Here is an 18527-nt window from a genome sequence, read left to right as displayed (position 1 = left end):
ACAGGCTCAGCATCATCACTATGATGCTCTCAAGATCGGAGCTAGAAGAGGCATATTTGCTTTGTGCAACAGTGATGCCAGTGGTGATCAGAATGATTACTTAACTTTCTTTTCTAATGCTACCATGTTAGTTTTTCACATCAATACAACAGTAGCTAGAAACTTTACATAAAGCAAATCTAAAAGTTGGTACTGCTCTTTTTAACGAGACAGACAAGCACAGGTTTAGTTCTGTAGATATCAATTTTTTTTCCCTCTTCATAAACTCAGTGCAAAGGGACTACAGTTACAGTTTTGCAGAATCTCAGAATTTGTCTTTCTAGGCCTTTCTCGACTTCTCAACATTTCTAACAGCAAATTCTAGAATACAAACAGTCGTTATTTCTAAGTTGTCACACACATTACTTGCACTAGTCAATTCCCAAAAACATGCTTTGCTGCCCGATAGTGCACAATGAGTTATGCTTTCCAAATTAACAGGGCAATGGTTACTGGTTAATGGTTCTATGGGTTATCAACAAGTCATCTACTGATCTTTCTTCACACTAAGGAAAGATGACAGACTTTACAGCTCAGGACTTACCGACAGAAAGGGGAACCTGAGCACGTTGTCAATTCCCAAAGCCTTCAGCTGCAGGATGACAGGTGCAAGGTTACTGCGCTGCATCTCAGGAACAGTGGACTTTGGCAACTTCTCGAAGTCCTCCTCTGTTGTGGAGGAAAACAAAGCAATCTGGGACTGAGTTTCAACTCCCACCCTATGTAGTCAACATGATAGAATCACACCCACTTCAAGTTAAAATTATCAAGCATGAACACTTAACAGGCGTTAAAAGAACTCTAACTCAAAGATGATCTTTCTCCCATTACTGTACTTAAAGAGAATTTAATTTAAATAGAAAATTCAACAGTTTTGGCTATACTGCTGATTCTGTAGCTGACCAACTCCATATGTTAATTTTAAATGTTATAAATTCTTCACAGAAATCTGGAAATGCTTTATTTCTCTTCTGTTTAATATTTTTATCAGAAAAAAAAAGGCAGGGTGCAATACTACAAAAAAACATTTTTTTAAAAGAAAGTTCAAAACCAGCATGCTTTCATTAAAAGAACACTTTAGTAGCTACTCAAACAAAAGGAGGTTTAAAAAGCATATTTAAAATAAAGACTAAGGATTGAAAAACTATTTATTTAACAATGCCTTTTTAAAAGCACATTCACTATAAAGTCTAAGTCTGGAAAAATACTTCATATAAGGTCAAAATCCCTGTACCTTCCATTAACCAACTCTTCTGCAGTAAAGGGTACACACATCCCTACGTTGATCTAAAACTCCAAATCAAGACAAGAAATACATTATTTTCACCTGAATTACTTTCATTTCTAGACAGAACCCTCTTCTATCTCTGGTCTATCTCAGACCTTCCGTAAGACAAAGATAGTGTACGTTTTCTCTACTTTTGTCCACTCAGTGCATTTTCTTCTTTTTTTTTTTCCCCTCTCCTTTAAAATGTTTCTTAAAGCACACATCAGGCCAGCTCTTGAACACACAAAAATAACTTCAGTGTAGTCACGGTTTCTCCAGTAAAATACTTAAAAAGCTGTGTAAGCTGGATATATTATGCAGCAGACATTCTCTCCAGATTATTATTGGACACACAAATTTAGAGAATAAATCATGTCTCTGTTTAACATGGCAACTGCTGGCAACCACACACACATTTCAAAAGAATATGCTTGATCTCTCTAAGTCTCAAAGCTCTGGTAAAACTAGAGGGAACCTGAAGCACATAAGCAACGGCAGTGCTCAGCTGCAATGCCTTTTTTCATTAAACAGCTGAGAACAGAGACAGTTGGATTGTGGCTTTCTGAACACTGCTAGGTGGCCAACAGATTTACTTGTAACAGTAACTTTTGTACAGTGCCAGGGTCACTGATTCAAGAGAAGCATTTGGGGTTGGCACCTATTCCTATGAAAACTAGGATACACATTGGTTTTCCCTCAGTTACCTAAAGGATTTCCAGAGTCCTTTGTTAGATGCACAGTCTAAAGGAGACTTTAGTCACAAAAGAAAGCATCACAGGTGTGTATTATAAATTGAAGCAATTACTTAGAAACCAAGATCATAAAAACATAAACTTCTTAGTAGACTCACCAGAGCTGTATTAACATTACAGGTTTGCAATTGCTGACAATTTCGTAGCACCTACCCTGCTCAGGTTTGTGTTTCTGTTTCATAAAAGCATTCAGTGTCCAATGTTCAGCACATATGAACAATGCATTTCTAAATAAGCCAGAGGAATAATGAAGGAAAATTTCTATCTCTCACTGAGAGAAAAAAATAGGGGTTTTGTTCTTTGTCTAACACTAAAACCACTGTAAAACAAAATGTAAGCAAGTTCACCTTCCCTACACATCGAATTACTGACCTGTATAAAGCCTGTAACATTTTCCAGAGCGGTTCCGTCCTGCACGCCCTGCTCTCTGATTAGCCGAAGCTTTAGATACTGGTACCACCACAAGGCATTCGATAGCTGTTTTGGGGTTATAGGCCCGAAGCTTCACAAAACCACAATCAATTACGAACGCAATTCCATGAATTGTGATGGAGGTCTCAGCAATGTTGGTGGCTACTATCACCTAGAGATACAGACACAATGGGGATACTGTGAACTCCTCAATCTCAATTACACTATCAAGCCCTAGCATCAGTGCATCAGGATTCCAATACAAACCACTTGAAAGACCTCAGATATAACAGTTCCAGTAAACACTAACTCTAGAGTACAAAAGGATACAGTACATGAAGCAGAAAGAGCTTGTCAGCTTGAAATAAGCCCAGTTTCACAGTCACTTTCTTATTCAAATTTATTCTCTCTTCATAAAAGTAGAAGAACTTGGCAGTGTTTGCAGAGAAAAACATTAACTGACTGTAAATCAAATCTTCTTATTTAGTGAACTAAAAATATTTTTTTCTGCTTCTCAGTTATATTGAGCTGTTACTTGTAACACTAGAATGGGGTAGGGGATAGCAGAGAAACAGAGTTGACTAAGCGTTCCATGTTCAGTATTCCTGCAGAGATATACTTATATACATGTCCTAAAATATTGAAAAAATAATTTTTCCCAAACAAGAAAGGGAAATTTAATCCTTATTTCACCTGAAATTAAAAAAGTAAATCTTGGAAGTTAATTGACTAATGCCATATCCTGGAGAGAAAAGAAGTATTTATACTCAATGTTCTCCAACACCAGATGAACAATTTTACTTGTTAGACTCCAGCAGGCACAAGAATTATACCACGTCATCCCTGTGTAATTCTGACAACTTATCTCAGCCCCAACACAGGTTCTGCCTAAGCAGAAAGCACTAATCATGACCAATTATATAGTTCTGTGACATTAAATATCTGAACAAGACTTGCAGAAGTCAAAACAAGGCTTTTTTTCTATTAAAACCAAGCAAGTTTTGACTTGTTTCTTAGGTGAAAATACAGCACTTACCCACTCTGTCACTAATCTTTCCATTACTGGTGGAAAACAGCCATAGACACTTAGACCACAAAAAGAAATACAAACAGGTAAACGTAGAGGACTTCAGAGTGTAAGAAGCTGCAAGTGGACATAGAAAAATACAAGGCTGTACGAAGATTCTTAAAAATTGAGAGGTTGATGAGGTAGACAGGAGAGTTATAACTGACATGTCTAGGACTGATCAAAGATGAAAAGGGAAGCCAGAGAACATGTTCTTGGTTCGCAGTCTGAAAACTGACAGGCAGTGTTAGGAGATGCGGAAAGTCTCCCTCGGTAAGCGTTTGCAATAGGCTCACGATGTGAACCTGGCATATACAATCTGTGTAATGCACACACCCTTCTGGGTGGTAGAAATTGAGACATACACCACAGCCTTACCTTCCTGACACTGTGAGAAACTCTCTCAAACACTTTCATTTGCTCAGGAGAAGGCAGTCCAGCATACATGGGGAGAACACGGAGGTGCTTTTTCATTCCAGTGCGAGAAAGGGCCCGAGCCTGCTCTATGAGCATAGAAACAACAGTCTCCACTTCCTCCTAGAGCCAGAGCAAGAAAGGGACCACACTGAGAGAGATTTCACTTTGATATCACATAGCTATCACCTATATACCAAAAATGCATTAAAATAATCCCAATATAATTTTACTTGTTCAAACTCCAGGATCTTTTGACTAGTTCCCTCAATTTTGTAATATTCTTACATAAATTGCTATTCATAATAAATATCTTATTTATATAAATATTTATGTTCATTGTTATTTGAGACAATGTCACACTACAAATACATGAACAAAATTACAAGGGAAGGACTGAACAAAGTTCAGGAGGAAGCAGGCATATTTTCCTGTGTATCTCAACTTGTGAGAGCAAAATGGGAGGCCAATCTATTTTGACAGTGCAGAATGCTGTGGGTCTTGATCAAGAATGACACAGTAATAGCATTAACACCTATTGCTCAACTTCACATTTAATCTCAGAGATCAATTGTGGCATCTCTTAAAAAACACAGACAACAAGATGTTCAGACATCACCTGATGAGATACCCAATTCACTCTTCCAAAGTTAAATCACTAATGGGGATGAAGAATTTATTCTGAAAATATGCAAGATGTTATTGAAGCTCCTCAAGGTAGCTCCTCACTGGAAAAATGATAAGCTACCTCCCATTTACTTTTCTCAGCTGCAAAGTGAGCTGACAGGCATAAATAGAGCAGAAGAGACTAGTAAATTTTTATCTCATAGCAATTTGTTTTTCTGTCAAAGACTTCAGATGTTAAGCCTAACAAATGTAAATTCCATTTGCCTTAACTGTTAATGATGACTCACTGTCAATTTAACAACTTTATAGGTGTGACTAGCACCAAAACTCCACACACTATTTCACTTATTAACAAGGCTGAAACCATAGAGCATTAAATGAGAAAAACTATCATCTTCACTAGCTTTGATAAATGCAGGCCATGTATTTCCTACAAGTCTTTGGGACTGGCCTAATTCTGCTCCCACCAACGCAGAAATGTTTGTCATCTTTAATGACATTAAAGTAAGCACAGCTAAGGAAAGCAGGAGACCGAGGTGGCTTCACAAAGCCCACAGTACAGCACTGTAAAGCAAAAAAAATTGGTTATGTCTATACCTGGCCAGTTAAAAATGCCAGTATATCACCATCATTCTCCATCTGATGAATTTTCATTGCAGTTTCCACAGTTGATTTTATATAGTCCGGAACAGGACTATGGGGAGAGAAAATAGCAGACATTAGCAGAAAAATAGGTACAGACTTGTCACTTCCATAAGGAACAAACAGAGAGCTAGGTTTTGGACACTATACATCAGCCATACCACATTGAGTTCATGATGCATCCTTGGGAATCTGCCTTCAGCAATTAATTTGTTTCCTTTACACTACAGTAAGCTCAAAAACATGTCTGCTACTATAAGCAATATCCAAACATTTCCCAAATTGAATGTTACACTTCCTTACCATTGTCCAGGAATTTCTGAGCGCTAACCTAGACAAAATGATAACACATTTGCACACTCTCCTAATCACCACTGACAAGATCAAACAGGAACACACCTCTGTATGTAAAAGATGTCCACTGGAAATGTTCTCCCCTCGACAGTAAGGATCACACTGGTATCTTTGCTGGGGTCACCAGTATCGTTTTGATTAAAGAAATCCCTGAATTTCTATATTAAAATAAAAACAAACACTTTCAGTTTGATACTTTAAAGAATTGAGGGAGAAACCTAAAGACATGAAGAAGTTAAATTACTACTACTTGGATATTTTGTTCATGAATTTGAGAGTGCCAATTTAAAAATTTTAAAGTTTGATTCTGTTGCCTTCTATTCTGTCCAGGGTTCAGGCATGTAGCACAAATACACTGTCTTGCATGTTTATTACTTTGAGAAGCAAAGATTGAGAAGAGGTAATAAAATTAATTAGATCAGGTGATACAGTTAGAAAAAGCAGATATATAAACTTTTTATTGGATCTCTAACAGTAGCAAAGTCAAAACTAAGAAGAACCTAGAAATGACTGGTCGTAAGTTTTGGGTAGGACTTGCATATTCTCATCCATTTTTGGAGGAGCAAGTAAATTTTACAGCTCTTACTGAACACCAAGATCTCACTTTGTAAAAGCAGAGTTAGGCCGATTTACCTAAGTTTTTGATTTACACGTTGCAAGACACCTTCATAAATTTAGATTTATTGCCATGAAGTATTTTAAATATGTAATAGCAAAAGAATGAACATTAAGAAACCAAATAATCTGTCTCAACTTTTATGACCATTATAGAAATACCATAAACTTTCTGTACTTAAACAAATGTTTATATAGTCATACTAATCATTTTGCTCCTATTAACTTATTTTTACATTAACTGTAACCTATTTGAAACATGTGATTTCTGGCAATTAAAATTTTGCAAAGGTGAAGTATTGTAATGTTATCTAATATAACATACAGAACACATAGTAGTACAAGTACTACCAAAGCACAGCATACTAACAAGGTTTATGGCATATGATATTTTTCACTAAAGGGAATCTCAGTACACCTACATCTTCAGTGCTACACACAAGCTCTCACCACCACATCTCATGAAGGTCACAGTGGAGTTAGGAAAAGTACAGAGAAAAGCAATGAAAGTGATAAAGGAGATGGGGTAGATGCCTTATGAGGAAAGACTAAAAAGGCTGGGGCTCTGCTTGGGGAGCAGAAGGTTGAGAAGACACACAGCTGAGGTTTACAGAATCAAAGGTGACGGGTAAAGTAAATGTAAAACTGGTTTCAGGGGTGTTTTTTTTGTTTTTTGTTTTTTTTAAAAAAAAACCAACAAATCCCATGCTACTAGAACTAGATGGTGCTTGATGAAACTAGCAGGTTTAAAAGAAATTAAATAAAGTACTTCATTATATAGCAGGTGGCAAACTTCTGAAAATTGCTCTCACATGATGTCCTGGAGACTTACAGCTTCATCAAGCAGATTCAAAGACAAATTAACAAACAGCAGGTCCATAAACACACAGTAGAAGGAAACAGCAGGAATGTACTGCCTAATATCTCTATTACAACCATCGCAGATGCTGAGGCAGCTCAAACAGAACAGACCCACAGCAGGTGGACAGGCTTATATGCTCTCCCTAAACAGCATCTCCTACTGTTGCTGCTGCTACAGACAGAACACCAGGCTGGATGAAACACTGCTGTGATCTAGGAAAGCATTTCTTCTGTTCCTACTCAAAATTAAATTAAAGACATTTTCCCTAAGTTACATAAGTTTCCACAGGCCAGAAGTCAATCAGGGAAATAGTAAGATCTCACTGAAATTAAATCTACTCATTTATCAGTTATTTTTACTGGTCTGTGGTTATCTGAAATTACCGCTATGAGCCAAAGAGAGCTAAACCAATGTCTCTTACTAGACTAGATTAAGCCAAGAGAACATCTTTTTATACAACAATACCAATAAGAGGAAAAAAGGCATCAATATATGAAAAGGAGATTCATATTTAAATTCACTTCCAAAAAAGTTTGCTAATACAAAACAAAAACCAAACACAGCAACCTAACTAGAGCAGATTTTTTTCCTGCACTCCTTCCTCTCTTCTTCACCCCTCCAACAGCAGTAATGCTTCACAAGAAGCAAGCAGCACAGAGGATAAGCTGTATAAGAATAGAAGTGGAGCTGCCACTTAAGGTCACTTCATTTCAGACCAAATCTGTGAGCTATACCTCTGCATCCAAGGTGGCTGAAGCCACAATCAGTCGAAGATCCCCACGCTTCTTTTGAACCTAGAATAGAGACCAAGAACATCCAGAGTAAAAACTATTTTCTGAGATATGAGGCTAGAACCAAGTTTAGAGCATCCAGATTACCAATAAATTCTCTTTAAAAATACTTTGAAACTACAAGACAGCTGATGAACTCCTATCACCCCATAGATCTAACAACCTGATGACTGTTTGGAGTTTTACATATTCATTTTTAGGGCATTCAGTCTATAATCATTACAGCTTTCTCTTAATTTCCGGTGGGAGTCAGATCTTTTGTAGGTTGAAAGTTAACAACAACCCCCTGTCAGACCACTTCACACAATCATCACCAGCAGAATAAAGACTACCCTTTTGCTAATATCGTCTAAGGAGAAATTTCACCATCAGGGGGAGGAAATAGAGGATCCTGAGTGTCAGATGTCTAAAGTAAATAGTTGGGTATGTACAATAGCCTGTAGAATAAATGAGGAACTAGAAATCACCCTCTCTCAAATGGGTTCACTAATCAGCCATCAAGATCAGAGGTTTAACAAAAAGGATGAAAATGAAATGGTTACAGAGAACATTAAAAAACAATAACCTTTTTTAGTAAGCCAATGGCAATATCTGTATAAAGAGTCCTTTCATGGGCTTCATCCAGCATGAGGACACTGTGAATAAAGCAGAAAGATAAGATTTCAGAAATGGTTTGATTGACACTAGAATCAGTGTCTTCCTGTCTTCAAGAAATAGCATTATTTGAAATCTGCTGCTGGATTATTACTATTTACATCCACTTAGAAAACTATGGAAGTTAAAAAAAGCACAGCAACAAAGTAGTGAGAAAAATGTAGATTACACCACGTGGTACATACATACTGTTCATTATTCAGGCTAGCTTTTGGAAAGGGGTAGAAGAAAAAAGGTCTATCCTTACTGTACTGCATAGGTTTTCTGGATACCAGAATAGCCTGTGTTTGTTGTTGATTTTTTTTTCATTTATTTGATTAGCATCATAATGAAAAAGTGAATTTAAAACCAGTAAATTAAACAATGCAGACTCCATGAGGCCCATTTAGCTTTTGTTCCAAAACTACAGCACCAAATCCTGCCAGGTTTGGTGTTCCAATGATCAATGGATTTTCTAACAGTCTTTGAACATAAAGAAGTCAAACTCCTAAAATAATTTTCACATCTTTTGGCATTTAATTTATAATAACCACACCTTGGTCTAAAAAAATGCAGTTGTTTACCAAATTACACTTCAGCAAGAATTCATGCCATATTTCCTTACCTGTATCTTGTTAATAAAGGATCAGCCATCATCTCCCTCACCAGCATACCATCAGTTAGAAACTAAAAGTGAATGTGAAGAGAAATGTAAAAAAAACCATATCAGGTAGTCTTGATTACTTATACAACTGTCAAAGATGATTTTTCAGGCGTTTGCCTGAATTTTTCCTTGCCTTTAACTTTCTAATGATCTATTAAATTGATCAACTTTCAGCTCTGGAAGCCAAATATGTATTTTTGAATGCTAACCCAGATATAAGCAGAGTGATTGCTTTTTAATCAGTATTGAATTTTTTTTAATTAGTTATTTTTTTATTGAAAGAAAAAACCAACCAGATTGGCAGCACTGGAAATGGCAATTGAAGTTTCTTCACTCTTGTCTGCAATGCGGCTACATCTGCTCTACCAATAACATCCTGTGTGTCAATCCAGTCTTGACTCTCTCAAAGTAGGCTACTTAATATCTATCACACACTTCTGACCAGAACACAAACCTTAACATTTCAACAAAATGCAACATTTTAATTTAATACTTTCTTCCTACTAGCCAGTGGAAACCCACCAGCTTTATGTAGCCATCAAACAGTAGTTTGACCTGGGACTCCAACTGTGGCCTTGAACTAGGCAAGAACTGGTGCGCAAAGTAAAAACCTCCAAATTTCCAACTCCAAATGATTAATCATCACACTCAAAAAAAAACCAAAAACCAAAACCAGCTGCATTTAATGAACAAACATCTCAATTTCTTTCACTTTAAAAGGGCTACTAGCCTCAGACAAAAAAAATCAAAAAATAAATTGTCTCATTCATCATCATTCCTATTCCAGCATAACTAAAGCAAACTCTTCTCTGTACCAACACAAGCAACATTAATATTGCTCACAGCACTGAAGAACAGCTGCAAAGCTTGCTATTTAATCCACATCAAATTACTCTCAGTTAGCCTACTCATCTTATGTTTTATCTGTGCTTTTAATCAAAATCTATTTTTGGGGTGGTGAGGCTACTTTAGCTGTGATTCACTGCAGCCTTTCACTATGACTTTGAGTGATGTATCAGGTCACACTAGCACTGTACCAACATCTAGCCATACCTACCTTGAAAATCTCCTTTAGTTTTAAAATGGTGGCTGCCAGACTAGCAGGATAGAACACATACTCATTTTATTAAGGTTTGGACAGCCACAGCCATTTCAAGCACACTTTTGGGGTACCCTCCTGGAAAACTGAAATGCTATCTATTCTCTTTACTGGGCATCACAAGGTTCTCATTAATTTTGCAAAAACACTTGAAGAGTTTCAGCTAACCCTTTCAGAGTAACCACATACTGTTCATGTTTCACCTTAATTCTTGTAGCCTGTGGATCTGTGCAGTCATCAAACCGAATACAATATCCAACCTCATGCCCCAACACTGCTCCTCGTTCATCAGCAACTCGGCCTGCAACCTGAGAAAAGAGATTCTTATAAACAAGAGACAGCTCACAGCACACTTCATTGTATCATTATTTTGTCCATAGAGAATTGTCATCAAAACACAAACAGAGCTAGTGCTTCCAAAGAATTATTTGTTCTCATTCAAACACAAAATTCTGTTCAACATAACAGCACATACTGAACATACAACTGGTAAATACTTTAAAATGTTTTAGTGTAACTTAATAAATCTGTTTCACACTGCTTCTACTCAGGAAAGCTACAGAGGTACCTTTCTGTGATAAGTACTCTGACAGACCTACAAAGGCAACCACTCAACCAGTCACAACGCTGGGGAAGGACCACCTACCAGCAGCTGTGGGAGTGCAATTTAAGAACACAGTTGGCATGCAAAAAGGGAAAGAGTATAGGTATATGGCATACAGAAAAAGTTATCAATTAAGCTGATCTGTCGCTGAGCTTACTTAGACTTTTTTTTTTTAAATAAAGATGCTACTGTACTTTTCATAACAGAGAATCTTCTATGCAGAAAACAGACAGACAACTGGCAGAATAATTAAAAGCAGCATCCATTTTTGCAACAGTACTACCCTCAGCCAGTTTTAAGCCGATAGCTCCTTCAACTAAAAATCTTGAGTTATTCAGACTTATTCTACAGAGTATTAGGTATTATCAGGCCATGGTTTCAGCAAGCTACAAAGACATTTAATAGCTAAAGACACAATAAAACTCCACAATACATTCATTAGTCCTAGTAGAATTCCAAAAGCAAGCTATTTTCAGTCATTTGAATGACATTCTAAACTATACTGACAGGCAGTGAATTCATGATTTCACTTGGAATCTTATCACTCCATCACTTTCAGCCCAACCATTCAGGATAATTGTCAGTCTGGGTAATGCAAGCAGACGTTCAAGAATTTCTAAACTATGCCTTATGTCTTTGCAACTACCTAGGTTGCTCCTGACAACCCTCATACTCGAGATGGGAAAGCAGATATGTACACCTCTTAAAACAAAAGATCACTTTCAGTTCAAGACAAAGCAATAAATCATCAGCTATATCTCTCATCTCCCTGCAACAGCCATACAGTCCAGGCAGTTTGCAACAACATTCTTGAAGAAAAATCCTACTGTGTCTATATACTAAGCCCTAATTGAATAATCTATTTTAGGCTTAAAAGTAGCTTGTTAAGACATGAAAGGGACAAGAGAACTAAGTTAGTCACGAGAAATCATTGCAGTATACACAACATCTCCTGTAGAACCATGCACTGTCAGCTGGATGTGCTATGAAGGAGAAAACGGAGGACACTGCAGGCAGCCTGCCCAAAGCACAAGATGCAGATCACTGCTAGAGGCTGTTTCCTTAACCATGTTGGATCTGGTCAGAGAATACTGGATGAGATGAAACAGCAAGTTGTACAGCTGCTCAGTCTACTACATTTTTATCAGAGGCATAAACTGATTTGTTGCAGGTACAGTAATACATTATAAAGAAGAGGCAAAATGAGGGTTACAAATGGCACCTCAGTTTTCAGTACAAAAAGAATGCTGCAGCAGAAACTTCAGCCCAGCAAGTCAGTGTTTGGCAACATTTATGAAGACAAGGAGCACTGGATGCCTTCTGTGCAGACTGTTACCAGACTACAAGTTGCTGCCCTCAGCATCTCCTCTTCTTCCCCTCCTAATACATCTAGCTGACGTTATGTTCTCCTAGACATACTATGTATATAAAAAGATTTCTCACAATAGAATTGTTTCTTATTTTCCCCGACACTCTTACAAGGGGAAACACACAAAAAAACCACCAAAAACCCACAGCCACAAAAAAGCACAGAAAAAAAAGATTTTAAAAAACCTAGGTATGAATTGCTAGAAAGAGGTACACAATCTCCTCTTTCTTCCACTGGCTATGTTACTGTACGCAGATTTACATCACTACTTTATTTACTTTGTGAAAGAAGTTAAGGGTCACACAAGCATAGTTCTAGTCCAGAGTCCATCACAGCTCAACCCTGCACAGCCCTAACTTCTGTACACAGTTCTGCTGATACCACTCAATTTTATTTCAAAGCTTCTACATCTGCAATTCTGGACTTGGAATCTTTGGCACGACCTACTAATCAGGTTGAATTCTGTGTATAGTACCAGCAATTCTGGGAGGAAGATAAACAGAAACGTCTATTCGTTCAGGAGCTCATGCAGTTGTGATTCCTGCTATTCAGCAAAACCTGCTAATAAATTGGAGGTTATAATGACAACAAAGTGGGAAAATTTGGACACAGAGAAACTCACTGAAACAGCAGCAACCCGACGAGGCTGTGTCACTCCAACAACTCTTCCTTCAGCTGTCCAGCCAGCTTCTGCTAGGTACTGCAAACAAATATTGAGAATAAGAAATTAATTGGTCATGCTGTGATTACAGCAAGGTGTTAGTTCTCCACTCTATGTTCTTTTTTCTGGTTCTGACACTGATGCATGACCTTAGGCAAATCAGTTACTTAGAGATTTTGTGCATTATTAATCTCACCATTAAAAGTAATTTAGTACAATACCTACCTCCTAAGCACATATGCTTTCAGAAAGCATCTAAGAGCAGCTCTTTGGTTCTCAAATATTTTTTTAACTACTTCATTTTTTTTTCCTTTCCTTTATTTTATCACCCCTTTAAGAAAAAAAAGCTAAGCAGCACAAGTCCTGTGCTCACAATGAAGCGGATAACATTCATCATTAGTTTGCAATTTTTAAGTTAAAATCAAGAACTAACTTCGAAACATTCTCAGACTTTTTCCATTCCTGTCACAAAAGAGAACATTTTACAAAACCACAAAAAATACAATATTCCAGAAATTTCCAAGATGAAAGCTCGTAAGAAAAGTGTACCTTTTTTCCTTCTTGAAAACATATTCTCAACAAAATTTTAAACATGATTCTGATAGAGTAATAAACACCTACTATAGCATAGTGACTACTGTTTGTACCAGCATAAACTTATTTGTTGTATATGGTCCTTTCCTGTAGTGGAAGAAGGTTTTGTATTACAGATATACCAGCTCCTGCTATTTTCTCCTTATATTTCTCTCCTTTTAGTCACATACACAAGCACAGGTGACTTCAATTTTCACAGTGCAGTTCTGGGTTGCTGGTTTAACCTCTCATGTAAAATCCCCTGAAGGAATACCTGATTTTACCAAGTTAAACAGACACTTACTTGTGGAATCTGCGTTGATTTCCCACAACCTGTTTCCCCAACAATCACCAGAGTTTGATAGTTCTCCACTAGATAAAGTATGTGATTTCTTAGCTGAAAGAGAAGATGACATTTAAGCATCAAAAACAGATGCGTACAAAAATAAGAAAATAATTAAAATGACAATATTTACTTATCCAGCAGACACAGTAGATTCATGTTACATGGATTTTACTGCTGAAAGCTAAACAGTTCTTTAAAATCTATAAATGACACGTACAACATATAGTAAATAACATAAACCTACAAAGCCTGTAAATCTGTCAGTAACAGTTGTCAAACAGGACAATCAATTCCAACAAATAAAGAGAGCAAGGTCATAAAAACATTATTTTATGTTGCAAAGTGATTCTATACTGCTCTTGCAAAAAAAGACATAAAAGCCAGACATCATACAAAATATTTAATATATCAAAAAGAACTTCTGTACCTTAAAAACAGGCAGCTTTTGTCTTTGTTGTTCAATAGAAAGAGAAGCATAAGGATTATAGATGACAGTTATGCCACTACTCTCAGCAGGACTCTGTCTCTCCTCTGAGACACTGACACCAGGACCTTCCGTGCCTAGATGATATAAGTTAATTTTAACTGGAAAAATACACTTCTGCCTAGTGTATCACAATACAACCAAAATAAATACGTTCCTTACAAGGAGGAATCATGGGTAGCAGTATACTAACTTTTCGATGAAAATAATCAAAATATTAACTAACAGTATGCACGCAAAAATTCTTTCAAATGAAATATGTGTCTCCTGTTGGTTTAAAAAAAAAATTAATCTAATGTGAGTAAGTTTTGAATTTTAAAAGAAGAAAAAGGAGGAAAAGAAGCACATAGGAAACATATACAGCAAGATCTTGGCAACTTTCTTCTTTTTCTGGGCAACGGTTCTGATATATCTTAAATATCCTTCTCAGAAGTATGTCCATGGATTTTAAGCCAGCCAGACATGTAATAGAACTTCCCTTCACTAACATCAACTGTATAAACATTCAACCTTGCGCACTACTGAGATATGCCACTTGCTTCAGATCTGAATTTACTTCAGTAACTGAAACTTGATTTATTCCTGCTGCAGGTTACCATAAAACTACTGACAACCGAAAATGCTGAATCATGCAAGTGCACTAGAAACAAAAACTCATCTCAATAATGGAATGTATCATCTCCAGCTGCAGATTCCACTGGGGAAGTCTGAGAGCAAAGAGGATTGCCCTGCTTTGTAGGATTTGCTTGTTTGGGCTTTTCCCACTATTTCCACTGTTTAAAAACAGTTAGTCCCTATTCAAAGCTGCCAAGCAGGTTTTAGAGCAAATTGATCCAATTTTAAGAGTGATGATTAGCAACAATTCCAATAACTATTCACTCCCAAGGACAGATGGGGAAGTTAAGAACCAGAGACTTGAAAATCTGTATCTTGACGAATCAAGGAAGTTAACAGATATTGCTTCTCAGCACCCACTGATTTTCTTTCACAGCATTTTCTATGCTTTTTTTTTTTAATACGCTACTGTCAACATACTACTATACATACACATATTGTCTACACACACACATTACTATAATATTCAAATGATTAAGAAGCTGTTTGCTAAACTAATCTTGAGTCTGGAATAGCTTTGCAAACCACAGCATCCCACAACGTGGTAACCAATTAAAAAAAAATTTGCCAAACTCAGACTCACCAAGCTCCCCTTTGGGATAAGTGAATGGGAAGGTACACGCTACCCAAAGCCCGAGGGAAGGATCACAGAGTCACAGCACAGCGGAGGCTGGGAGGGACCTCTGGAGACCTTCTAGACCAACACCCTGCTTACCACAGGGTCACTTACAGCAGGCTGCTCAGGTCCTCGTTCAGTCAGGTTGGAGACCCCACAACCTGCCTGACTGCTTGTTCCAGAACCTGATCACTCCCATAGTAGAAAAGGTATTTCTCGTGTTTAAGCTGGCTTTCTCGTATTTCAGCTTGTGCTCATTGCCTCTTGTACTGTCAGTAGGCAATACCAGGAAGAGTCTGGCTCCATCTTCTTTACACCCCCCACCAAGTATTTATATACATCAAAAAGATCCTCCTGAGACTCCTCTTCTCCAGGCTGCACAGTCCCGGCTCTCTCAGCCTCCCCTTGCACGTCGCACGCTCCCACCTCTCAATCATCGCTGTGGCCCATCACTTTGCGGACCTCCTTCAGTAAGTCCATGTCCTTGTGGCGCTGGGGAGCCCACAGATCACCCCCGATATGGCCTTCCCAGTGCTGAGGGGAAGGATCACCTCCCTCAACCTAACAGCGATGCTACTTCTCACGCCACCCAGGATGCAGGCAACCTTTGCTGCCAAGGCTCACGCTCAGCTCGTAGCCCACAGGACCCCAAGGTCCCCTCAGCTCTGCTGAGCTGCTCTCCCTGACGTGTGGCACCTGGGGTTATCCCCCCTCAGGGACAAGACTGCTCATCTCTCCTTCTTAAACCCCTTGGGGTTCCCCTGCCCCTTTCTCCAGCCGGTCGAGGCCCCCTCGAAGGGCAGCACCCCCACCCCAGCGGGCTGAGGGCGGACTCCGTCCCCTCCCCCGCCACCGGGCAGACCCCGGCTGGAGTCACAGAGACCTCGCCGCCCTCCAGGCCCCGGCGGCGGAGGGACAGCGCGTTTCTCCGCTGCCCTCGGCGTCTGAAATCCGTGCGACCCCCAAGAGCCGACGGCTGCCGACGACAGCGCCGCGGCTTTCGCTCCGGCCCTCGCCACAGACAGCCCGGGAAGGAACTCTCTCATACGCAACCCCCGCCGCCCCCGGACCGCCGCTCCACACACCGGCCGCGCCCCCTCACCCGGCTTCCAAAACTTCACCGGTCCCACGGGCGCCGCCATCTTGGGGTGAGAGGGCAAGCGGAAGCGGCGGGGGTCACGTGACGTGCCGTGCGTTGCCGTGGTGCACCGGAGCGGGGCCCGCCGGCCCCGAGGGTCTCTGCCGGGCCTGAGGCGGCCCCGCCGCCCCGCCGCTTATGCTGAGGGAAGCCGCCTCCCGCCGGATTGCGGAGGGCGCTGGGCGGGAGAGCTGACCGCTGCCCCCGCTTCTCTGAAGGCAGGCGAAGGGCCCCGTCCGTCCCCAGCACTGTAGCGTAAAGGGCTGAAGCTTTGGATGTTTCCCACCCTTAACGGCAAGAACGGCTCCCCGTTGATAACAGCGTGCGTAAGGTCCGTGCTGTTAGTCAGACACACGGAAGGGATGTTGCTGAGGAAACGCGGTTGATAAAATCGTCCTCAAGTGTGACTGAAACCCACCCTTCCCCTCCGAGCCAAAAGGAAAAGAGTGAAGGAAAGATAACGCGGGCCCGGGGGGCACGTCTGAGCCAAGCCTTCCAGGTACTACTCCTGTTGCTAAAATGAAGTGTATGACCTGGGGGAGAACCTAGGATTTATCGGGATTGAAAGATCGCTTCCAAAAAGTCCTTGTCTCGGTAATTAAGTGAAACTAATCACTTCCTTTCTCCACAGGAAGGATGTCTGCACGCTGTGCGTGCCACAGCAGTTGCACTTTACACCAGGCAGCTGAAGAACTAGAAGGAAAACAATTACAGTAATAGTTAAAAGACCCAGCTGTGCCCTACCACAGGCTTATTACAGCCCATGAAAGTTATTATTGAATAAAATTTAATGTAGACTTTGAGTTAATTAAGCATAGGCTGGAGTAAAAAAAAAAAACTAACAGCTAGCTTCTAATAAGTTTAGTAATGCTGTCAAAAACTCATGCTTAAGGGGAAAAAAATTAATCCCATTTTATATTCTTCTTAATCATTTTCATTAATAACTTGACACGCTAGCAGTGCGGTTGTGGTAATTCACACAGACTGCATTTCACAACGCTGTACCTCCATGGTCACTTGTTATGCTAAGTCTCTAGGTAACCACTTGAAAAAGAGGTTATTCAGTCATAATTAAAGACATTCTTAAAACCCTAGCTATTTATTTCAATGTACTTTTCAGATTAAGTCCACTCTATCAAAAATAAACACAACTCTTATCACAGTATTTTGTATCATTGGTATATTAGCAAGTGTTGAGAAAAAGCCCTACTAACGGCACATGGAAAGAGTTGCCTACTAAAGTAATGAGATGACTAACAAAGTTAAAAACTTGTATTTGAGAAAACATATACAGATATTATTGTGAAAATAAGATTGCACAAACAATATTTTCCATGGATTACAACATTGTGTGGTTTTTGTATTTATGGAAAATACACTTAATAAAAATACACACTTCTGGATGAAAGCTAAGACTATATAAACTATTGAACATTCACAGATTAGGAAAGTCAGAACTATTACATTTCATTGAATGTAAGTGCAGAAGAAAAAGGGCGCAGGTTAGTTGTATCCTAATCACTACGTTACTGCATTGTCCATAAAGACCATTTTTGTAAGCTGCACATGTCCAATTTAATGTTATCCTGCTGATGTGGAGCATAGACCCATATGAAATTCCCCAGCTAAGTTTTAACCTTGCCCTTCAAAGCCCAGAACCCACAAGACACTTACACAAGCATATACCCAAGTTTTTTGCAGTAGCAAGAGCCTCAAGAACAACTTGAGAAATGGTGTCCCTTTGCTTTTGCCACAGCTGCCATGGTTGGACTAACAAGAGTTTCTGTACTGGCAGGCTGCTGGAATTTCAGTGCCTCAATGTACAACTGTTTGGGGGGATAGTTTACTCATTTAGGGTTTTGGTTTTTTGTCTTTGTCTCCAGAA

At 39.2% G+C, this 18527-nt stretch overlaps 1 protein-coding gene across 2 annotated transcripts in view; it reads right to left on the bottom strand.

The window, feature by feature from the left end:
* DHX35 (DEAH (Asp-Glu-Ala-His) box polypeptide 35) overlaps positions 1-16651 on the bottom strand; it is a 32214-nt gene extending 15563 nt beyond the window's left edge. For both annotated transcript variants that reach the window (XM_010584077.1, XM_010584078.1), the window contains exons 1-13: positions 16607-16651; positions 14217-14350; positions 13748-13840; positions 12832-12909; positions 10440-10544; positions 9099-9160; positions 8406-8475; positions 7784-7843; positions 5618-5730; positions 5174-5270; positions 3914-4072; positions 2431-2641; positions 584-708 (exon numbers count right to left, since the gene is read on the bottom strand). In XM_010584077.1, coding sequence (XP_010582379.1) covers positions 584-708; positions 2431-2641; positions 3914-4072; positions 5174-5270; positions 5618-5730; positions 7784-7843; positions 8406-8475; positions 9099-9160; positions 10440-10544; positions 12832-12909; positions 13748-13840; positions 14217-14350; positions 16607-16646 — 1347 coding nt within the window. In that variant the 5' untranslated portion in view covers positions 16647-16651. The remainder of the gene's footprint in view (positions 1-583; positions 709-2430; positions 2642-3913; positions 4073-5173; positions 5271-5617; positions 5731-7783; positions 7844-8405; positions 8476-9098; positions 9161-10439; positions 10545-12831; positions 12910-13747; positions 13841-14216; positions 14351-16606) is intronic.
* Between the last annotated feature and the right edge of the window lie 1876 nt (positions 16652-18527).

The sequence above is a fragment of the Haliaeetus leucocephalus genome, unplaced genomic scaffold, assembly GCF_000737465.1.
Source record: "Haliaeetus leucocephalus isolate CR32 unplaced genomic scaffold, Haliaeetus_leucocephalus-4.0 Scaffold933, whole genome shotgun sequence".
NCBI lineage: Eukaryota > Metazoa > Chordata > Aves > Accipitriformes > Accipitridae > Haliaeetus > Haliaeetus leucocephalus.
This window is presented reverse-complemented; position numbering and strand designations above follow the sequence as displayed.